The sequence below is a fragment of the Apaloderma vittatum genome, unplaced genomic scaffold, assembly GCF_000703405.1.
Source record: "Apaloderma vittatum isolate BGI_N311 unplaced genomic scaffold, ASM70340v1 scaffold18634, whole genome shotgun sequence".
NCBI lineage: Eukaryota > Metazoa > Chordata > Aves > Trogoniformes > Trogonidae > Apaloderma > Apaloderma vittatum.
The window spans coordinates 3,783-19,624 of NW_009711143.1; the positions used below are offsets into that span (position 1 = coordinate 3,783).

The 15,842-nt window shown below is 44.6% G+C and overlaps 1 protein-coding gene across 1 annotated transcript in view; it reads left to right on the forward strand.

Annotated features, from left to right (window-relative positions):
* Positions 1–7,108: 7,108 nt before the first annotated feature.
* LOC104272539 (pentraxin-related protein PTX3-like) overlaps positions 7,109–15,842 on the forward strand; it is a 9,648-nt gene continuing 914 nt past the window's right edge. Inside the window, exons 1-8 of the mRNA XM_009867560.1 lie at positions 7,109–7,130; positions 8,880–9,059; positions 12,109–12,257; positions 12,670–12,765; positions 13,333–13,399; positions 13,795–13,952; positions 15,007–15,130; positions 15,603–15,760. Coding sequence (XP_009865862.1) covers positions 9,038–9,059; positions 12,109–12,257; positions 12,670–12,765; positions 13,333–13,399; positions 13,795–13,952; positions 15,007–15,130; positions 15,603–15,760 — 774 coding nt within the window. The 5' untranslated portion in view covers positions 7,109–7,130; positions 8,880–9,037. The remainder of the gene's footprint in view (positions 7,131–8,879; positions 9,060–12,108; positions 12,258–12,669; positions 12,766–13,332; positions 13,400–13,794; positions 13,953–15,006; positions 15,131–15,602; positions 15,761–15,842) is intronic.

Here is a 15,842-nt window from a genome sequence, read left to right on the forward strand (position 1 = left end):
ACATCCTTCTTGCTCACTTTTCTGTCACACTCTTGTCTTACAGCTTAGCTCTGCAGAGGTTTTAGGCACATGAATAATGAAATTACTTGAAGTGACATACCTGGTGTCTTTCTTAATGCTTGTAACCTTCATTGCTTCTCTCAACTCTCCTGTCTTCTCCCAGGATTTTAGAGGTGAAGTGGTTAATGTCCTGAAAATTATTTAAAAGCCACCTATTCCTGTATTAATAGCCATTCCAAAAACATCTTCAGGACAATGACTGGGAAGTGATACTATGGACACAGGTTTGTGTGTAGCTGTGAATATGTACCACGGCTCAGTCATCAGCCTACAAGGGTATGCAAGAGCTGTGTTGGGCACTCGTGTACTAGGCAGAATACTCCAAAGATATTTTATCTAAAACTGAACAGTGCTTCACAACAACCATGGCAACAACAAAAAAGCAGATGAGGGGCTGGAATAGGAAAAATGTGTACTACTTTAACTACTGCAAATGCTAAGCTATGTATAAAATTACTATATCAATTTTCAGGTGACGGTGAAGGGTTGTTTGGAAGTGAACCAATGCACAAATGAGGGTGCTACTACCAAAGAGTACATTTCCCGACAGCTAATGATCGTATCAGATCATGATCGTATCAGATCATGATTTGAGGTGAGACTGAAACCTTTTAAATCATCTGGATATTAATTGCCAGGAACTGTGCGTCCAAAGGCCATAGCTGCTCATTCAAACCATGATGAAACCGTTAAGTAAGCCCCTTTATAGAGGCCAGTGTGCAAGTCTTGCATTGCCTCTTACAGGCTGTTGGAGACTTCTTGCTGAGCAGGTCTTTCCCTCTCACTTTGAAATATATTCCCCTATAAATGGGAAAGCAAGCTAGGAATTGATTATCCACTAAGAAATTATATTTGGTGTTTAGTTGCTTTTTAGAATGGAAACCTGAAAAACAGTATGAGTAAAGTAATAACAACTCATTTTCTTAATGAGTGCATAATACTTATGTAAAGCACAAGAGTTATCAAGCAGGATTCTCTTGCCACAGAACAGGTACAGCACAGACAGCAGGCTTTGGATTTCCTCCATGTTGTCTTCCTGCCTTAGAAATTGGCCTCATTCTCATGGGAATTACTTTTAGCTCCTATCACCTTCCCCATCACCCCTCGCACAGACACAGCACGACAGTGATGAGCTGCTGGGAGATGAGGGGCTCTGGGCACTTCTGCTCTTGCTGAATGTCCCTGCATTGCTCTTGCCTGCAGCAAAAAAAACACCACTGTAGGTCTGAGCAAGCAAGCACTGGGGCACAGATGATTTAGGGAAAGCAGAGACTGATTTCTTGATCTCTGAAAATGGATGCATCTGTCTGTAGTTTGGATCTCTGAGACACGCAAGTCTGCTTTTATAATCAAAAGGAGGCATGTCTGGGTTGACCTCAGACATACCCGTTTAAAACAGCATCTGTATCAAACCTGTTTCTCTGCACTAGCTGGAAAGGAAGCTTAAGGTGGTAAAATCATACCTAGACACATAATTTTTACATGCCTTCCTGGATTTTACACTCTATGGGATGTGGAGTAATTATACCTGTAACAGTCACTGAAAACTTGCTCTCAGAGGCTGTGAGCAGCTCAGCAAATACACTCCTTCCCACCCACTCAGCTCCCTGAGCAGATGCTTCGAACACGGGCAAAGAGTCGTGCAAAGTTGGAAATGCAACAGATGCCCTAAATTCATGATTCAACCTCTGTCAAAGACTTTATACCGACTATTCTTGCCCACTAACATGGGCCTGTGAAAACCCATCTCTTGGTCTATTTCTTTCTTGCTTGCTTTGCGAAAGAGATGTTTGCTACCATCAGTCTGGGATGTCCTGCTCCATGGGCAAGACCCAGCTCCTCTTTTCACTAATTTGTTTTCTTGTTTTCCGTATATTCCAATTTACCTGTCCCAACCGATTTCACAGTAACCCATTACAGTCATGTTTCATTGATTCCACCACTGTATTTCTTAATCCAAACCCACGGTTGCATTCCCTTCCCTACCTTTCACCTCTATCAGTCCTCCTGATGTATTCAGAAAATCATTGTGGAAGCCTTTTCCTCTGGCCAGACCTCTGACAAAGCATCTCTTCCAAACCAGTTCTGGTCCTGCTGTATCCTCTCTTATAGCTTCCCCAGTGCCTAACCCTGGGCTCTCTCGCTCTGGGGAAAAAGAACACAACCCTTCTGTCAGGTGTGACCTCTTAATAAGATGCTGAATGAGCTGCACCTTTCTGCTCCCTTATCCCAGCAGCTGCGCTCTGCAGTGGTGGGTGAAGGTTTCGTACTCTGGTCCTGAGGCAGGTTCTTCACCTCTCTAGAGAGCTGATTGCCATGCTTGTGGAGAGTTTGGAGGGTGGTTTCCCCTCATGTGTACTTTTAGGGTCACTACATTCATCTGCCCCACTGAGCTGTGTAAGGGTTAATGAATTACTGTTTGTACAGCTCTTTGAAGATGAAAAATGCAATGGAAGGGCTCTGTTATTGTTACCATGTATGAAGACTTCTGTACCAAACCCAACTGTATTGTGTTTGGCCACTGGATGTCACAGCTGCTCAACACACAATACAGCTGAAATAAGAAAGGAAAAGTGCTTACCCAGCAGTGGGCAACAGCCACATTTCCAGAGCCATTATTTGTTTTGTGAAGAGTGTTTGTTTGTTAAGGGGCTTGGGGGTCTTCTCCTGTGTTTATGCACTGCTAATGCTGATTTTTCAGAGAGAATGAGCCGCAACTGTGCTTCCTCTAGATGTTATTACACTGGGAGATCAAGACCAAAATGAATATTTTTATGGAAGGAGGTGTAGATATGTATAAAATACCATTAACAGAGTGTGAGAAGGTGGTCAGGTATTTGCACATGCTGGCAAGTTGTCTTGTCACTGAGACAAGACACCACCATCCAGTTCACATAGAGCTCTGGTATGATGGAAAAATTTCTGCCAGGCTGGCTTTCAACAGCACTCCTTCCGTCCTCATGCTCAGGCCGTGTTCCTGTGTACTTCACACTAAATGCGGAGAGAAGATTGTTCTCCTTCCTAATACTCCCTTCACATTTTGTTTTTTTCAGAGTCTCAAGCAGGGATCTAGAACATGAAGTCACATTCAGCAGTGTCTGTAGAGCAGACCTACATAGACGTTACGAGAATTTTAATTACATTTCCTGGAAATGAAAATGAATAGGGATTATTTGACCATGTTCTCCTCTTTTTATAGCATCACATTATCCTTTGCACCACCTTGGGGAGATGGTGAGTGAAAGGCAGCTCATGCTCGTGGTGCAGAAATGATATGAACATTAAAGAGGGAAAAGTGTTTTAAAATAATCTGAGGGCTACAGCTATAACTAAGAGCAATTGGCTGAAACTGAGCAAGAGAAAATGTAGGTTGACAATGAACTAAAGGTAGCTAATGCCAAGGTCTGTTAGACCGTGAAATGGAATTTGCACAGGAAACCTCTGCTTTAAAATGGGCAAATCCTGTTTTTTGGAACATCAGTGTAAACCTCCAGTGTCTATCTCTGGCTACCTGAAAGCCCATTTCTATCACAAAGCTTCAGCAGAATCAACAAATGTATCTGAATTTATGTTGGTAGAAGGTGAATTTAGCCAAGCACACATCAAAATATTATATAAGAGGAAGGAGGCCTAAAGGGATTGTGTGAACTGGAGGAATGAATCCTAGCCCTTTTCTACTTCTGACTTCTGTGATCTCTGTATGCAGTCGAAAGCCAGGGGGCAAAAAAGAAAGGGAAAAAAAAAACCAAAACCATGAGCAAAATTTCAAAGAAGTGAGGGCTGTTTTTGGAAGAAAGATATAAAAACATTACAGAATTGTTGAATAAAAGGATCTTGTGCTTCAATCTTCGCAGCTGTTGCCAGCTTTACTCGGGGGTTTGGGCTTGCCAGCACTAGCTGCTTTTTGTCTTTCATAAAACTTGTGTCGGCTCTGAATACTTTTATTCATCCAGCATGACTTCAGCAGAGAGAGCTCCGTTTGAAGAGGTTTTAGACTTAGTTGCAACAGCCTAGATAGCCTGACTGAAGGCAATCTGTCCATCTCACATCAAACAGCCTGTTCCTGGTCAAATGTTTGCTGGGCTTGGAGTGATGCAGCTATTACTGCAACCCCTGGTGAAATTAAAAAAGAAAGGAGTTAACCCTTTCAAGTTCTGGGTCAAAGGAGCACTGAGGTTTTGAGCCAGCTACTTCAGTGCAGTGTCAGGGTTTTAATGCACCTACCAATACTCCGAATGGGTCTGAAAGTCAGACCTGAGCTGAGCTTTAGGCCAGCGAGGACAGAGGGAATAGCCTGGGAGAAGCAGAATTTAGAAGATAGCAAAGAGTCAGGGAAAACTGTAAAAACAAAAGTGAAGTGCATGGCAGCCAGTGATGTGGGATAAAAGGCTTATTTCCTGCTGTAGTCGAGGCGGGAGAGGGGAGGCTGAAGTCTGTGCAACTGTGTCTGTGTGAAAGCAGCCTGCCTTTGTGAAGAAATCAGGCCAAGAATATTTGCGGCTATGGAACCCGACATTAGGTTTTCCCACTGGCTATATCTGGGTGCAGAGACAAGTCCTGTCAGACCTACAATCTTCTTCACCTGTAAACCACCAGTTCACTGCGAGCCTTGATATCTGGAGTTTCTAGGCATTACATTCATACTTCTCTCGAGCAATACAGTGAGGTAGCAAAACAGATGACTAAAAAGGACAAGCCTCAAGCCAGCCAGGTTTAATACTGTATACATTAAAAAAAGCTCCAAGAACTAATAAGCAATAGTTGACACATGCAGTACTTTATATAGGAGGACTCCTTCCGTATTACTCAGCTTGTAGTTAGAAGCTTAATATTCAAATACATTCAAAGAGTTTAATTGAAATTACTGTTCTGTCATAACCCCAGAACAAATTTATATGTAGGACTCTCAATAAATCCTCTCCCCAGATAGTTGTGTCTTCCAGAGCAGCTACTGATTTGGGGGAAGCTAACCTGAGCTAAGAGAGATGTGAGGTTTGGACTTGCTGAGCACCCACAGCTCCTGCTGATGTCACGTAAAATGTCTCGGTTTTAGCATGCTGCAAAAGCTCCATTAAAAATTAATTTATGTCGTCTCCCGTTTCCTGGCACTAGTACATTCTCAGATGGGCTTTATTTCAAATCCTTTGTGCAGGCTGCATGAGTTAATTGATAATGCACAGGAGAGAGAAACAGCTTGTCCCTAAATGACATCCATTTAAACACTCTTGGCACACACAGAGGCAGGGTGACGGAAGGATACCTGGTGACCTCCTGTTCTTGACTCTTGTTTGCACCTTCATGTGCTGCTGTGTGGAATCCTGGAGTGTAAGTAGGTATAAACCCCCAAAATTTCTCCCTCAGCTAATTTCAAAGCCTGTTTACCCGACTAGATATACAAGGATTATGAAGTGCATTGCGGGGCATGTTTGATTAGTTTAGTCCTTGCACAGTTCAGTGCAACTGTCAGAATAAATGACTTATTCAGGGGAAAGAGGGAAGAATACACATTTGGTTAATCAACTCCATATTGCAGCAGTTCCCAAAGAGTAAATATATGCTGCATGAAACAGCAAACCAGAAAAGGCCTTTTAATGTTCACAATTCACTTGCAAAGAATAAGATTTTGGATAAGAAACCCGCTTCTGTTGTTCAGCACACACTAATCCCAGAAACTTCAGTTCATATGAAATCTGTAACTCACCTATGGCTCCTGCTGTTATTACACACCTTACTGCTGAAAATAATGATTGCAAATAGCTGCAGGTGGCAGGACTTTGCAAGCAGAAGTGCTGAGATTTCACCAATGTGAGCCCTCTTGCCAAATGTTTAATATTGCTGCCTGTCAGCTAAAATCAACGGCAAAGTTGTACTGTATTTGGTGGAAGCTGTAGCTCCTCTCAGTACCAGGTGAAAATTTCATTCTGGGGAAGATTTCTGATTCCCTTTTGTTATTAAGCCACGAGTTTGTGGATTGGGAGGCACTGGTGGGCAGAAAGGGCTGTCGGTAGCGTGTCATCCTTGTGGAGGGAGAAGGCTTTTCAAAGGGAATGACATTTGCCTACTGACAGGATACAAAAAGGCAGGCAGAAGATCCACAGTCTGTTCCCTGGTCTGCCAAATGCCCTTGAGCAATTATTTGGCTGGGACATATTTTTAAGGAAATCAAGTGTCTGAAGATGTAGAGAGCAAGTACTGAACTCCACAAGAGCATTTAGACATCTGACACCTGCTAGTTTTTATATTAATTCCTGTTTATTTTTTAAGAAGTCATCAGGGTTTCAGTGTCTCACGTCATGCCTGTATCTTTCAACAGTCTAAACAGTTTTTCAAAGCTCAGAATTTTCCAGAGGTCGCAAATCTCTCATGTTCCAAACTAGGTTTTCAGCAACTAGGGAGGATGTTGAAAGCCAAACACTTTGAAATACTGGGCTTTTAAATCTGACCTCAGGAATTTGTTTTCAAAGAAGCTAAGCATCTACAATTTTGACTTCTAATAAGACTGTGAATTCTCAGCACTTTGGAAAACCAGTCCCTTAAATGCCTTCTGCCTTAGCTCTTCCTCTGTGTACAGTTGGCCGCCTCAGGACAGTGTTCTGAGATCTGCATTAGGTATCTTTGCTTACAGAGCACTGTTTTAGGGATACTGGCAACGAGGCTTTTCTATGAATGGGCAGGAAACGTGGGCAGAAAGCGAGGTCAGACGGTGACTCCGAGGCCATCAGCCTTGGCCATCGGGGAGAAACCTGCTCCATTTGCACAGGCAGCTTAGTTCAGAGGATCAATAAAGTCCCTTCCGCGCTTAAAGCCCACTGCCTAAAACTAAACTGTCTGCCTGGCATTGTTTGCTGTTAGTGTTTTGAATGGGTGAAGAGAAGGGCAGGATGGGTGCTGGAAAGGCCAGACCTGGAGTAAATTGCTATTTGCTCTTCCTGTGGAATTTTAAAGAAACGCACTCCCGACCTTGGTTCTGACTGCAGATACAGCGAGAGACATGAGAATCACAGCTGCCTTCTTCCACCTGCTCCTGGTGCCTCTGAGCTGCTCTCACCTTGTGCACTGGACATACAAAGGTAATGAAAAATGAGGCTGTTTTGGGGTTGCTACTACTTGCTGAAGACTCTTCGATACTTTTTGTGCTACAGAAGCAACGCTCAGCTTGACTCTCTTTCCATTAGTGTGTGCTCTACACAGAGCAGCTAATTTATTCCGCTTTATTGATGCCTGTGTGACTTGAAAGAGATTCTCTTCAATGTCACCCCTTTTCACTCCTTTGTGTGGTTAGGACACATTGACAGAATTGGCAGCCCTGTAAGGTTCAAACAATGGGGGAAATCTTTACAATGTGTTTGAATAAAAGCTGACCTTTGGGTGATCCTGGAAGAAAAAGCCCTAAATGCTGCCTGCTTGTTATTTTATTGTCATACCCCATGCAGTACAGATCACTAAGAATTGCTTATTTATGTATTTATATAATTTGTTAAATTTTATCTGATTTTCATTTATTTCAGGGAGTTGTTTGCAGAGCTCATTGACTGACGTAAATGGTAGTCCTTTTATGATCTTTAGTGGGCCAGAAATTAAACTAAAACAAAGGATATTGTTGAATGGATGCAATATTCCTTATTATGTCTTAGCTCTAACTCTGTCTCAGACAGACATGACTCTGATATTGATCAATATATTGCAGTTCTGGGGCAAAGAATAAAATGTTTCCGTACTGATTATCAGTCACAACCACGAGAGAGGTGACATCGCAATTCCTACTTATCCTTGAAGTCCTAAATATAGCACTATGGAGAGGGCAAATAGCCCTGAAGGGCTCAAGCCTTTGTTAAGAGTTTGAGCAGCACCCAGACCTCTGCAGTAAAAGATTCAAATTAGGGTTAAGAGGCTTAGAGCCACTGGAAAAAGGTCTGCATCCAGCATGCCTGCTCTCCTACACATCTGCTCTCTCCACAGGCGACCACAGAAGGTTTTTAGTGTTATATGAATATACTTGTAGAAAATGATCCCGTGCAGGTGAAGACAGGGCCGTGCTGGTATTAACACTTCATGTGACCTTTAGGGGCTGTTAGGGCTGGGGGCTGAAGGGGCATCAAGAGCTCAGAGCAATCAACTGAATCCAGAATCTGGGACGCCCAGGTCCTGTTCCACACCAGGATCTGTCACATGAAAGCAATGAATCAATTTGTCATTATTTGTTGGGTGAGAAAAGGGGGTGCCAGGAAGAGGCACAGGGCTGCTGTGCTCAGGAAAGGGGTGGGCTTTGCTAATAAAAAACACACTCGGGACATCAAAGTCACCCTCAACCATTCCTATCCCAGAAAACATACAAAAGGTTCCAATTTGTTTAAACTTTTCACTTCTATTCTTCTTTTGTTAGCTCTCTCTCTAGCTAAAAATTGCAAATTTGCTGACAGTTCCTGATACTAAGCAGATATTTCCGGCTATTGCCCTGGTCCCATTTGGTCTCATACTGTGTGAGAACCTGATTCCTCATCTTGGGCTGTTGAGATCTGTTTAAATCCCTATTTCTGTATAAACATTGCTGCTCTTTCAGTGGAGGTTCAGTCTCCAGCGATCAGCAAGCTATCACTGCAATGCAGGTTTCTTAATTTGCAGCACAGTTGTCCTGCAGACAGAGTAATGTATATTTTTACTCTAGGGAAGACAGAGCAACCTCTTATTGCTGCAGCTCCTGTTGTTACAATTACTAGATTGACATGCTCTGCTGGCAAATAAGGAGAGCTTTCTGATTCCCGAGCTAACAGCACTTCTCACCACGTCCTAATAACCTGCTTTGCTTCTCCTCCCCACAGAAGGAGAGCTGGATGAAGAGCACTGGGCAAAGCACTTTGCAGACTGTGCTGGCAAGCACCAATCTCCAGTTGACATCCAGAGGAAAAAAGTGAGGTACAACCCCCAGTTGGAGCTGCAGTTGAGTGGTTATGACGGGCCTTTGCAGGGGAATTTCACCATGACCAACAACGGTCACTCTGGTAAGACTGGGGAGATCCCCTTCATTACCCACCTCAAAAGAGGAGTTGGTCGGGAAGTCACCGCTGACAAAGGAGCTGCCTGAAACAGAAATGAGGCCATAAAGCTCAAGCAGATTATTTGGTCCTGCAGCAGCTCTAGCTGTCAGCCACCTTTCTGTCAGAAAGAGATGCTCTAAGGCACAAGGAAGCAAGTGCTGCCTGTCCCCTCCAGCCCTGTCCTGCCTCCCGAGCCGTGGGCTCACACGTGCACGGATCACTGCACGCACAGCACCCTGGGGTCCCTGACAGTGAGTGATGCTGGCAGCCAAGGATCAGGGAACAGGCCAGCAGCAGCAAAGCAAAGACCTTACATTTTTGAAATGCAAATGTCTTGAATGGGAGCTCTGTCCTGAAAACCCAACCCTTTTTCCTCACGTGGTTGTTAGCATTCTGCACTGGTGAGTTCAGGATTTTATGCATCTTACCTTCCTGCTGGGACAGCTGACGGAAGAGATGCCTGACAGCTTCCCACTTTTCAGCTGTAAGTGCTGTATCCTTTAACTTTCATGTAGCTGTGGTGTATCCTCTGGAGGTTTCACCTGGGCAATGTAGGATGCACTGACTACATTGTGTTTAGGGTATAAAGGAGAGTTTCCAAGTTCAGGTACATTTTTTCCCAGCATACACAGGATACAGGAAGAGTGTTACCCTGTGTGTTGTCTCGGCACTCTGCCATAGCTAGAACATGATCATAAACCTTTAGTGGCCAGCAAGTGACACCTGAAATGCAGTGGAATGAGCCAGCTTTGCGACAGCAGCAGGCAGGCTTTTCTTCCCTGGCTGAGCAGATGTCCTGGGAGGATGTCAAGCTTGTGACAGCACAGACACAGATTATTCATTTTAGCTAATTGAAATGCTATTCGCAGAGAATGATCCCCCGCCTTTTTTCTTTTTTTAACTCACCTCACCTCGCTTTGCCGTCTCACGTCATTCTGCTCTCTTAGTTTTGCTGTTTTCCCCAATCACACAGGAAAGCTCTCTAGAAACACACGTGTAAACCACAGAAATAAAACAGTGGGCAGTACAGTAGAAATAGAATAGTGAGTGCTATTTGGGGCACATCGACTCCTCTCTGCATTCAGAAAATGCTTCTTTTGCCCCTGTGCAATAGTAAGTGATAGGAATGGAAAATGATAGTTCAGTAGCAAGTTTGCATCCGAGGTTTGGTTAGGTGTAGGTCACACAAAGTACAACACAGAGGAGAATCTCTCCCTTGTAGGCAGAGGGTTGGAGGCTTGGTATTGCAAGTCTCAGGAGGGGAAGCTGAAGCACAGCATGGCTTAAAAGCCTTGCCTTTGGCCACACAGTCTCAAGGTAAGGCTTATAATTTAGGAGGTCCTGGGATTCCCCTGCTGCAGTCTGTAATTCATTGTCTAAATAATTCATCAGCTGGTGCTGTTGGGATAATGCTTTTGGACTACAGATGAGCAATGGGAGAGTTTTCTAATAGCTGCGGTGGGGAGGTAGTGTCTGCAACATAAAGCTGGTAGTTCTTTAATCCCACACAACAGCCCTTTCTTCCTCTCTGTAAAAGAGAAATATGGTGTGAGAGCAAAGACATGAAGTGACGAGACATACTGCCTTCAGAGAAAGACTGTTATGATTGTATTTCTAAAAAAACTAACTCCTGTTTGTCTCCCACACAAGCTTAACATTCAGTTAGAAGCTCTTGTGTCAGCATTGCTACCCTGACTGCCTACAAATTAATTCCTGCAGGTTTAGCTTTCAGACCCAACTGCACGTGTGTGTTTTCCTGTTCTTTTGTTAACATCAAAACAATGATTTTTCTGATGCAGGCGTTTTAGTAAAGCACAATGGTGGGTTTTCCACTGCCTGGCAAAACTAGAGCTAAGCAAGAATAAGACACTTCCAGCTCAGAGCAGTCGAACTTTCCCCACACACTTTACACATGTGAAAAGTAAAAAGCAGACTGGGCTGTTACCTTACTTCATGCTTGCAGCAAAGTATTTGCATAAAATATCTTACAGAAGACTTAAGCTTCCCATAAACTCAGAACACAATTCTGTGGCTGTGTTTTGCAGACAGTAGACATCATAGTGATGTACTAGAGATAAGTAACCCTGGTTATGGAAGGCAGTCAGCAGGGATCTTATGTAGAAAGGTGGATGGGATTTTTTCCCCACTGCAGACTCTTTGGGATATTACGAGGAAACAAGTTTTCATCTTGTCTGTCTGTAAACAGTTTACAAAGAAAAGCAGCTTCTCACAAATCCAACTATGCCTAATGAATCATATACTGTGCTACATTTCGCAAGGATGGTTGCTATTTTTTACAGCAGTCTCTGGGCTTTCATTAGGATGAGGCAATTTCCCATTTTCAGTCCCAGGTTTGGCATATTTATTAACGTAATGTGTGATTTGTGACAGTACGTTAACAGAAAGACAAATGTTTCGTAGTCTCTTTGTGAATACTCCTTGGCAAGCAGAAGCAAAGAGATTTGTCTCTATAAATCCTTCAAGCACTAACAGAGCCTTTTCAGACTTACAGGGCTCTGGCCCAGTACGCCTGTTCCTAGAAAATGCAGAGTCCAGAATACTGGAAATTATGATGATGGCCACTCACTTTGTTGATTTCTATCCCCCTTTTCTTCCTTGGAAATAAAGTAGTTAACAAATCTGTGCAGCGCCTTGCAAGATGTGATGTACTGTGCAAGAGATTAGCATTAAAGCACTTTTATTACTGCCTAAGGAAAAACCCAGAGTTGCTCAGATGGAAAAAAAAAATATCTGCTGACATGGCTCGTGCCCAGTCATCTTTGTGCCTGGTGTGGTCTTTGTGGTGCACAAGCCTGAGGTCAGGAAGGATTTTAAGCTCACCTAGCTTTAAGCTTCAGTGCTTTTCATTGCATACTGGAGTTAGTTCTCTGAATATGACTGTGCCAGCTTATTTCAGAGAGGGTGTTATTGGAAGAAAACACCAGGCACTGTAAATGTAGCTACAAGAACAGGCATGGCTGCATCCATTGCTGTCTCCAATCCTGTTTTTCAGTTCAGATAGATTTGCCACCTACCATGCACATCTCCAGAGGGCTCCCAGGTCTCTACACGGCTGTACAGATGCATCTGCACTGGGGTGGCCTGGACCTGGAGACCAGCGGCTCCGAACACACCGTAGACGGGATGAGATACTTCGCAGAGGTACTTGTGAGCAGAGTGGGCTGGAGGGAGGGTGCCTTGCTGGTCAGACCATTGGGAAATGGGAAGCTGCAGCCCACAAAGCCTGCAGGGAGCAATGCAGAGGGAAGTGGGAGAAACGGGGCTTCCGTAAAGTGCTGGTGCTTTGTGCAGGGCAAGGACTGAGCCTGATGGTGCTGTAAACAAGACTCAAAAAAAAAAAACTGTTGCAGTAGCACTAATATCCTCCAAAGATGGATTTGTTTCTCCACATTCATTACAAACCTATTGAACCAAAGGCCTGTTTGGCTGTGCTGTGAGGCACAAGCAGCAGGAGGTGGGATGGTGACTCTCTTCAGTTCGTGTTTGGTCCTTTAAAGCACTGAGGAAACCGTTTATCACTTCTTCCTAAATTATCCTGTCTCTCTTCTGACAGCTGCACATTGTCCATTACAACTCAGCCGACTACTCCAGCTTTGAAGAAGCCAAAGACAAGCCAAATGGATTGGCTGTGCTCGCCTTCCTGTATGTGGTAGGTTTGATGCCCAGGTTGCTGAGCAAGGCCAGTCTGTGATCACAGTTTATACTGTAATAGCAGTTTGAGCAGGTCCAGGCACAAGCAGCCAGTACTGGGTTTGCACGTCTATCCTAAGAGCTGATATCTGCCACCAGTTTGAGGAAGCTGTGCTGTAGCAGAACTGCTCTTCCCTAATGTCATCTGGGGCTCACACAACACCAGCCAAAACAACTTGGGAGCCCCAGCAGTAATTTCCCTGTAAAAAGTACAGACAGATTATCAGGTGTGGCAGCTGGGTTTACCCTCTGTACCTCAAGGATTTGCTCTGATTTGCACACATGAGCACTCGATTCTGTGTGGATTTAGAAGCAGTGAAAAAAGATCCTTACAGTTAACTATTCTACCCGACCTCTATGTGTATGTATCTTATCATGCCCAGAATAGTCCAGCCCATCAAGAAATCTGCAATAATATTTGTTCTCTAAGTCTCCCAGTCCACCAGTTAGTCCCCTAAGCTGATGAGGACTACAGAAGGACAGGCAGGTCACTAACCCTTTGTTCAAATTTCTATCCTGTGTTTAGGATGGGCACTTCGAGAACACCTACTACAGTGAATTCATTTCCAAACTTGCAAAAATCAGGTTTGCAGGTAAGACCTAGGAGTGCCTTTCTCTATCCTTGATATTCTGAAAGCCTGTATGTATGCACTGGGTCCGGGGACAGACATTTTGCTGCTGCTTTGCTTGCAATTATGTGTCTCAGCATCCTCAGCCATGCCTAACTTCATGCCATCCCTGCCCATGCCATCTCCAACAGCAGCCCACATGGCAGCGTGATGTGGAAGGTGCTCGAGGCAGCAGTAAACATACTCCTGGTGGGTCTACGTGAAACACTCAGCACCATCAGAGAACAACCTGCTACGATCCTGCAGTCTGTACGCCCAGGTGTCAGGGGCTCTGCTGCCAACCCCAGCTCTAACACCACTCTCGCCTTTCTCTTTGTTCCCTGTTCATTGTCAATATTGCCTCTCTGTTTCCTTTTGAGGTCAATCTACAAAGCTTATTTCTCTGGATGTCCAAGCCATGCTGCCAGAAAACCTCTCACACTTCTACAGGTACCAGGGCTCACTAACGACCCCTCCTTGCTCCGAGAGTGTGATCTGGACCATCTTTCATTCTCCAATTGTCCTGTCACACACACAGGTAAGTAATAACTTTACCAGACAGAGCAGCTTCACCTTTCCATACAAGTTTCCTTTTATGTTCCGTGATTTTTTTTTTTGGAAACAGCCTGACAGAGGAGCTAATAGGGCATTTCCTAGACAGAGCTTTTGGGATAGACTCCTAAGCTACTGGAACTACAGGTGGCTGTAATGACACCGTGTTTCTGCCTCACAGCCAACAAGGCAAAAAACCACGGCGAGAGAGTCCAGCGGCCCAAGACCCCAAACATAATAGAGACATTCATTACATTAAAATAGTTACAGAATAATTCACACATTTTAAGAAGAGTATTTTGGGGTTTTTTTTCTTGTCTATACTCACATTGTACAGCTAGCTTGGAACATTTCAGGAGGAGCCTGCTGTGAGTCTTGGCTGTGTGACAGGAGAGGGCTCATCCAGGCTCCCCCTGACGCGTTACTGAGGACCTTGTAGAGGGCACAGAAGCACTGGGCAGTGACCTCACATGTCCCAGCAGCTGCACACCATCACATGGCAGGATCCCCTTCTCCCTGTCTGCCTTGTCAGGACACAGGCTTTAGCAGAGAGAGAAAAAAAGGTAACACAAGTAGAATAAGCTTACTGTTGAGTGTTGCAGGGTGGTTCATCTTCCCTAATGAAAAAGAAACATCAGAAACATTTTCTTCTAGGAGAAGAACAAGGTAAAGTGGAGACTACAGTAGCAGAGGATCACAGTGTGTTCTCATTTGAAAAAGAAATAGTCTTTTTGACAGGGCGAAGGCTAGTAGGCTCTTGTAAGAAAGGAGTATGCTACAGAACAGCTGCAAAAATCTCCATCCATCCATACTCTCAGGCAGGTGTTAAAAGCTTCCTTCAGGCAAAATATCTTTGTTATTAATTAGCTGATAAAAGCCCTCACATTCTGTCCCTTTTCCTCGCTAATACTCAGCGAGACAGCCAGTGGGTTCCTCTGTAACAAATTGTTTGATGCTGAGCTGCAGGAGCTGCACTGCACTTCTAGGCAAAACTGTTGTCCCCGTTGCCCCTCTCCGTGATCAGCCTGTGTTGCTCACAGATCAGCCTCCTGGAGAACACCTTGCTGGACTGGCAAAACAGGACGCTGCGCAACGACTACCGGCACGCCCAGCCCCTCAACGGGCGGGTGGTGGAGTCCTCCTTCAGAGCCAAACTCACACAAGGTAAAGGGAGCCAGGAGGCAGGACAGGCTTTCCCCAGGGAGGTGTGAGAGACCTATGTGGAAGGAGTTAAACTGTAAGTCCCTGACGCTTGGCACGCTGCAGATCACCTTTCCCACGAGCAGCAGTGGGAGGTGGTCCATGGTCCTCTTTGCCCCAACACATCTTGCTTCTACGGGTGCAGTGGTAGCTGTAGGTTGTACACCAGCCCTTTGCTTTGCCTGCAATGGTGTCACACAGATCTCCCAAGGTAAAGAGTACCAGGATCCAGGTGTATCTGCATCCATACGGATGAGTTACACTGACCTTTGTAGAAACAGCCCTGGCATGGCTGGTCCACCAGGCACCATATGGAGGTGAGATGCTGCATTTAAAAACAAAGGTTTTTACCCAAACCTTCTGCAAACTAGAAAGCAGAAAGTCTCCCATGTGCAGGTCCTGGTCTTCTGTACATTCAGCTGTCTGATTGCTCTAGAACAATGCCATCCAGAAGAATTCCACCTCAGACTGGAAGAAATCCAGGTGCAGCTCCAAGACATGAGGCGGGAGTTGCTGAATGGACTGAGGCACACAGGTAAGAAACACACACCTATTCCTGAGTCCAGCTTACCTTGCGAGGATGACGAGCCCATGGTCAGCTGTCCTTGATGGCTGAAATCATTAACACCTTTGGTACTGACACAGGCAGGTAGACTTTTGTCCCCTATCTCAGGCT